General features: G+C 44.2%; 1 protein-coding gene across 1 annotated transcript in view; it reads right to left on the bottom strand.

The window, feature by feature from the left end:
- Positions 1–344: 344 nt before the first annotated feature.
- The window catches only part of EPS8L1 (EPS8 like 1), a 31,941-nt gene continuing 24,474 nt past the window's right edge, over positions 345–7,811 (bottom strand). Inside the window, exons 16-21 of the mRNA XM_033170682.1 lie at positions 5,531–5,627; positions 4,743–4,883; positions 3,394–3,493; positions 1,772–1,943; positions 844–976; positions 345–564 (exon numbers count right to left, since the gene is read on the bottom strand). Of these exons, the coding sequence (XP_033026573.1) occupies positions 490–564; positions 844–976; positions 1,772–1,943; positions 3,394–3,493; positions 4,743–4,883; positions 5,531–5,627 (718 nt within the window). The 3' untranslated portion in view covers positions 345–489. The remainder of the gene's footprint in view (positions 565–843; positions 977–1,771; positions 1,944–3,393; positions 3,494–4,742; positions 4,884–5,530; positions 5,628–7,811) is intronic.

The raw sequence follows: 7,811 nt of genomic DNA, 5'->3' as shown, positions 1-7,811 counted from the left end.
AGGAGATAAAATGAATGCGGCATGAATGTTCTCTGTTATAATGAGGAAGGGTTGCTGCTATTCCATTTCCCCCCGCATTTGGGGCGGAAAGAAGTGTGGGCTAGGTGAATCGTAGAATAGGGTCATCTAGTCCAACCCCCTGCAATACAGGAATATTTTACCCAACATGGGGCTCGAACCCACAATCCTACAATTCAGAGTCTCATGTTCTACTGACTGAGAGAAGAGATGCTTTTTTTCTGATGACTATTTCAAAAGGGAAATTGAGAGAAAATCTGGGATATGATTTGAAGACGGTAATTTGCTTTACAGGAACATATGCTCAACAACAAGAGGTTTAGCTCAAAACAAACGCTGCTGTAGAATGCAGGTCTTGGGTGCTGTGGGGAGAGAGAGGAATCGTCAAGTCTGAGATGGCGGTGTGGCTTCAGAGCCTGTTACCATGCAGTTTCTCAATGTTTCAACACACCAAACGGGGCGATCTCCCATCTACTGATTCAAACCCTCCAGTTTCCTTTTCTGTTTCGCCATCACAGCCTCTAGCTCTGATACTTTCCCAGAATCCTGGAAGAAAATAATGAAAATGAAGAATGGATATAATATTGTCCTGGCTTCAACCATGCCCCAAACTCCCCCAATCCCACCGTGGTGCATTTAATTCTCAGAAAACTGTAGTGTCATGGAAAATTTGTTTGTGGCTTGCCTAGACCCCAGGAGACTTCCTTGGTTGTTGTTTTTTTTGGCTAAACCTCAGTAGACTGATTCCTGCTCAGGTATACGAGAAGTCTTAACTTGCATCACCACCCTCCCAACCCTTAGGAGAAGCTTCAGGGCTCCTTGTACCTCCAATAGGGCTCTCTGGACTGTGACCTGGCTGTAGACTCGAACTCCTTCCTCTGGGCTGACAGCTCTGAACTCATCCTTCTTCAGGGAGAAAAGCTGAGCTCCGCTTAGGACCCCCAGGGCACTTACAGTCCTGTGAAGAAAGATTGAGTTATGGGGGGGGGTGGTTATGGGGAGGAAAGGGAATTTCTGCTATTTACACTCACAAAACCTTAAACAGGAAACAAGCAGGAAACAAATGTTGCCAAATACACACCATACATTTAAAGCACACCCACCAAGAATCCTGACAACTGTAGCTTGCTAAGGGTGCCAGCAATTGTAGTTCTGTGAGAGGTTAACCAAAGTCCCCAGGATTACTGCAATTGTATATGGTATGTACATACAACTAAGTCGCACCACTACAGGTCTTAAGCTGTGGGATGGAATAACCATGCAGATGGATAGCGGAATGTCTAAAACATCAATTAAAATATCTACAGCAGACAAACAGCAACCCATCGGAGAGTATGGCATCTCATGGAACTCCCCATGACTGGTGTTAGGTTAATGAGGGAATAGGGAGTCACCACAGCCAATCAGAAACCTTAACCAGGAGCACAGGAAAAGAAACCACAGCTAGCAACTGGTTAACGGCAAACCATTAAGAAGCTACGAGCTATTGAGCTATTCAGGAAAGTGGAAGCTGCTTCAGATAGAGGCCAGTAAAGAAGGTGCTCATAAGACAGGCCAACCAGGAAAACTGGGTAGGTTAAGTTGACACATGCAGGCCTCATGACTGGCAAATGTGCAACATGAATCCGAAGAAAGTAATGCCAGACAATATGGGAAAGGCAGGAAGCTGCTTTGGTAGATACCAAGGAATATATGTCTGGACTTTCACGGCCAACCTACATAACCTCTCAAAGGAAAACAGAGGCCAACTCACAATGGGCTGAATCCTTTGGCCTCCAGCCAGGTCCGAACTTGAGCAGGGTCTGAATCGTATCCTAAAGGCACATTGGTGTCTTCAGCCCGCTGGATGTGAAGGTTCCTGCTATGGCTAGTTGTCCCATTGGCCAGCCTCAGGGCGAGCTCCTCGTTCACCGTGTTGAAGCGCTCTGCCGGGGCAGGAAGTGATGTCACAAACGGCGCCAATGAGTCAATTGCAAACGTTTGGATGGGTAGGCAGACCAATTAACCCTACTTCCCACTATCAGATACAGCAGACTCCAATCGCTATTTGTGCGGTTCAGAAATTCTCCCACAGAATCCTGTGTCATGTCGTGCAATATGAGGACAGTTATATAACAGCTTTCAGATAGCAAAAAGCCAGTCCACCACACCTGAAACTGCACATTTCAGTCTAAATCCTTCATCCATGCGACTCTATTCCAGTTCTCACGTAAGTCGAGTGTTTTGCATCCTTATACTGTGCTTCTGAGAGGGAAGGACGACTGTGTTTATACCTTTCAAACTCAAAAAAAACCCTCTTGTGAAAAATGCTAAGTGATGCTTACAGCTTGTCTGACAGGAACCAAAAGGAGATCCCTTTGTCACGGACTGGTTGGACGCAGAGGAATGGGTACAGGAACCAGCTGAGAAACCACCAAGGGAAGAAAGCTCAGAGCCCGGGGAGCGTTGGTGGGACAACCATGAGCAGTTTTGACGTGCTTTTGGCTTCAAAGCTAGCAGAATCTGAGGCCCTGGCAGCTACCAATATTCCAAAGGCTCAGCTTCCCTTAAGAGCCTGTTAGTCTCTGTTAGTCACAACCACCAATTAGTGTTCAGTTGTTTAAAATGTTGTAATAGAAAGTGCTTTGCCCTAGAGCCAAGGTTTGGGTGTCCCTTAGGAAATGTGGCCTTCTTATTATGATCATTAATTCCTTTCTATACCACAAACTCGTATAAACACACACATATATGTGTGTGCGTGGTGGTGAAGAATTTTAACTAAAACCAACTCTGGACTGAGTAGCCATGTTCCCCATGCCACATAGCAATGGGGAAAGTTTCAAAAGCAGTTGGTGATGACTTAAGAACGTCAATTCCACTGGTAGCAGAAACTCCTTGCATGACCCTAACTAGCTCTTTAGATCCAAGCCATTAAGATAATTTGTTGCAAATAACTCTCCCCCCCCCCAATAAAGCAGGTTTTAATACATTTTTGGGGATCTAGAATGATAATGCATTCAAGTATAAGCTTTCGAAGTACAGTATAGGAGGCTTTCAATTTATCAAGTGACATTGAACGTTTCACCAACCCACAATTTCTAATGGAGGCGTGAGCACCTCATAGACCTCTCCCCGGTTGTTCCCCCTGTGCTTTCCGAACCCTTAAATTTTTCGTGTTTTTAAAAAATGTCCTCGTCAGAATTTTAGTGCAAATTTCACTTTATATGCAGTTTGTTTGTTTTTTACACAATTTATTGCCTATAATCCTTGCGGCTTGCCGCCTAAGCTGTTGTGTCCCCTGCTCTAGTGCTGGGATTTCTCCTACACGGCTTGAACCAGAGCTCCGGTAAAACGGTGAAAAAAGTTCCCCAGTTCCACATACAAAGGCAGCCTTACCTCGCTCGCTCAGGTCCATGTTAAGTGCTTCTGTGCTGGCCCAATTTCTTCCATTTGTGTACAGACCTTTGGTCTTGGGTGGCGGCTGAGGTGGACTTTTCTAAGTAGAGGTAGAGGGAAGAAGCAAATATTAACAGCTCGGCCTCCTGAAAAGCCCATCTCCTGGTGGGAGGTCAACTCAGAAAGAAACATGCTATGCTAATATTGCCAGTACATCTGCCTTCCCACTAGGGATGGAAGGATTGGACAATTTCAGTTCTCTCAGTTTCACATTTCCACACACACACACACCCAAATCTTAAATTCAGTCCTCCTTATTCCTGCAACAATTTGTGAATTTTAAATTCTTCACTTTAGTGTGAATTTCTCCTAATAAGCACATTTTGGCCTGCAGTACACCTTTTTGCAAGCAATTTCTTCTAATGGTAAGTATTTTTAGATCTCATTTTCATTCCTATACACACCTTCGCCCAATATATACATTTTTTTGTGAACACTGTTTGGTTGGAGAACTGCATCGCAAAATTCAGATTAAGTGTGGATTTCTTCTGCAGGATGGCTGTGTTTCAGTCCTCATATTGGTTTGGGAAGTGAACATTTGATAGGTTCACCTTCAACTGCAAACTGGATTGAATTTCTCCCCTGCTTCCCCACTGCCTTCCAGACTGTCTTGGTTTTTAAGCATGTCTGAACAGTTTGGGTCCCGTGCATGTTCTTATGCCATGTTGGTTTTAAAAAGTGGCCATAAGCATTAAACTGCTTGGGGGGCGGCATTTCCGCCAAATCTACATGGATGAGAATGGATTTTAAAAGTGGACCTTTTCCAACCTTCCAGGGAAATCTTATTTATTTAATTTAAAAATACATTAAAAAAAATCTTCTGTATCCATTCCCTAAACAGGCCCATGTGAGTCTAACATTACCCAGGCTTCTTCAAGGTGCCATGGCCAGGATCATTTGAGCATAAGAGTTGTGCTGTTGGATCAGACCAAAGATCCATTTAGTCCAAAATCATCTTTCCAACAGCATGTAGACATATTTTTTTTCCTGGGAATCGGGAAAGTATGCAGGGCAGGAAGGCAACATCTATTCCCTGTTTCTGCCCAGCATCTACTATGCAGAGGTACAAGTGGGACCTCTAATAAAACGATGTTATTTGAAGTGCTCCTGTTTACTGTTCCAGCCAGCCAGTCATGTTGGATATTTTATTAGAAAAGTGGCACATAGCTCTACAACAAATAAAGCAAGCAAGCAAGCAGGCAGGCAGGCAGGCAGGCAAACAGGTAGGCAGGCAGGCAGGCAGACAGACAGACAGACAAGCAAGCTCTAATTAGTGCTGTAAGCCTCACCTTGGATATTGCTGGGCTGGTTCCGTTGACCTGAGGAGTGCTGTTGTGGTTTAGAACTGGGGCAAGAATATTATAAGGGACGTAGCCAACCTGACCGTAGCGGTTCTGAACTTTCCACCACTTCTTGCTGTCATCCAGGACCTAACAGCAAAGAAAAAGGAAACGCGTTCCTAGCTAAGCAAAAACAAAATTCCACTCGGTTCTCAAGTTCTCTGTCAGGGGAGGCCCCGATTCCATTTCACAAACAATTCTATAAATGTTACCTAACCCACAACGTTTTTGGTAGGCTCCCAGCCCATGCACATTTCTGTTGAGCCACTTAGGGCTCATTCATGGCCTACAAGTGTGGTGGGAGGCGAGATCAAGAAGTCTAATGCACAAGTATGCTTTGTTGCCTAGGATATTCTGGCTTGGGACCAGGCAACAGGGTACAGTGGTACCTCAGGTTACATACGCTTCAGGTTACCAACTCCGCTAACCCAGAAATAACGCTTCAGGTTAAGAACTTTGCCTCAGGATAAGAACAGAAATTGTGCTCTGGTGGCGCAGCGGCAGCAGGAGGCCCCATTAGCTAAAGTGGTGCTTCAGGTTAAGAACGGACCTCCAGAACGAATTAAGTTCTTAACCTGAGGTACCACTGTATTTCCAAATGCCCCGAGTCCCCAATGAAAGCAGCTTCCCTGCAGCGGTGTCCAACCTGCAAATCACATTCCTTTCTATTCTGACCAGATCAGGAGCGGGGGGTGGGAATCTTCTGGCACTGCAAGTGTTCTGGGACATTAACTCACCTGCAACATGTCCCCATGAACTACTGAGAGTTCGTTGTTGTTTCTGGCTGTGAAGTCATGGGTGGAGATCACAGACTTGCTCTCTGGGTGTTTATGTCTGTCAGGAGGGAAGAAAGAGCACATGGGGTTATGGGCAGGAAGGTCCATGACTTGTGGGCTTTCTAGAATATCAGTGAGGGTTAGGGTGGGAGCTGGAAATCCAGCATCTCCAGCTTAAACTGTAAAAAAAATGGCCATACAGAAGGGCTCTGTCTGCATCAATGTGCTTGTGGAATGCCCTCCTTTTAGAAGTGGGGCTGGCACAGATGCTATCATTTCAGTGCCGGCTCAAGACTTACTTCACCCAGACATTTCAAGAGTTTTTAATTTGATGATCATGCAACCCTCTCTGTGTCTTTAAAACTGTCTTTATTTGTTTGGGTGATGTGTTGAACTGATTATAGCTGATCATAGTACAGCTTGTTTATTTTTAGGTTTTCTACCGTGCATTAGTTTCCATACAGATGATGGGCAGGTTGTATGTATTCCAAACGAACAAGGAAACAGTTTAATTTCACTCCGTCCATTGCTGTTCCCAAAATAATCTTTCTCCTGGATTTGCATGCCTGCGGCATTTATGTAGTTTTGCGATCTTCATTTGGTTTAATCTAGAGCTGCAACGTTTAGTTAATTAATCAGATAGATAAACCCAATAAAAACAATTTGACTGATTAAAAAGGTGCTCTTGATACATGGAGCAGATGGTGTGTGTATGTGTGTGTGCGTGCACACACACACACACACACATTTAAATACAACCATTTATAATAGCATCAGACAGCAAGTGCCATTTTGAAAGAAACGTTCTCATTTGACAGGGAAGACGAGAGGTGGGAAAAGGAACCTCTTATAAGATGCTGCTGTGATAGATGCGCTTGCAGTCTAAGAACAAAGGAAGCATGCATTTTGTTCAGAACTACTGTTAATTCCCCCCCCCTTTCATTTAAGTATTACTGGATAATAATTTTCATAAGAAAAATAAGGGGAGGAAACCATAAATTAAGATCCCCTCGCAGGAAACAGGAATCGAACCATTCAAAGGGAAATTCATCAGTGATGCCCAGGCTGTGCTGAACAGGAAGCAATTAATTTAGAGACACAAGACGGAAACTTTTAAAGGCAGAGTAACCCTGAGAAACCTCCACAGAACCCTTCCTGGCCACACCAGATAGGCTGACGCTGTGGTTACATTTGAAGCAATGGACTTTGCCACAAATTCAGAGGCCAGAACAATAAAAGAGCGAGTATGAGGTATGTCAATTCTGAAACGAACGGGGGATTTGTTGACTGGGCGGCAAATCCATTTTAAAACCAATTAAGATATCAATTAAAGCTTTAGTTCAAGTTGTGGAACACTTTCTTCAAGGTTACTTTGGGGTTCAGTGACATTAGTATAAGAGGAATGAACAAGAAACTATTAAGCACAGCCTTTCTAATAAAGAGTGGTTGCCAGTAAATGTTGTAAGCAAATATTGCACACTTCCTTCAATATCTCAGAAAGGCATGCAAATTTGGGCTTGGCAATATGAAAGTTCACTGAAATTCTTATCACTTGACTAATCTGCTAAAAAGGTTAGGGTGATGAATCAACCGAAAGTTATTTCAACCGTTCAGTCCTAGTTTTTCATCACTTTTTGTCTAGCTGAATGGGGGCAATGATGCAAATTCATGATGACATCAGTTCTGAACAGGAAAAAAAATGTAATATTGAAGGAAGGGCCAGATAATGGACAATGTGGCCGCGCACCACCTGCCTGTTTCCTATAGTGAATGGAATTTCCTGCAAGACAAAAGGGTCTCTCGCCCCTCCATATTGCGGTCCTCCTCCCAGTTGGATGAAGATCACAAATGGAACCCACTGGGATACAAAGTTTGCAAAGCGCTTCAGAACAGATGATAGGAGATGGAGAAGAAAAGGAATTAGAGCCCTTCACCCCCCCCCCCAATCCTACCTTAGCTGGCTGCCTAGCGTCCCCCTCTTGGCTCTCTTCTGGGCGCCATCTTTCTTTAACCGCTGTCCTCTTGTTTTCATCCTGTTATATTTCCCTTCTGCGCCCATCACCAGAGCATCTGGCCTTGCCTTCTGTGATACCTACATTCCTTTACACCTCCCTGTTATAACCAGCCAGCTCCTATTACGCTACCTTAAACCAGTAAAGCCAAGAGCCCTTAATTCCTGGTCTGTTCCTTACATTATTCAGCCCTAACAAAACCCCATTTTGTTTCAAGCTAACCCAGGCAG

This window comes from Lacerta agilis, chromosome 14 (genome assembly GCF_009819535.1).
Source record: "Lacerta agilis isolate rLacAgi1 chromosome 14, rLacAgi1.pri, whole genome shotgun sequence".
Classification (NCBI taxonomy): domain Eukaryota; kingdom Metazoa; phylum Chordata; class Lepidosauria; order Squamata; family Lacertidae; genus Lacerta; species Lacerta agilis.
This window is presented reverse-complemented; position numbering and strand designations above follow the sequence as displayed.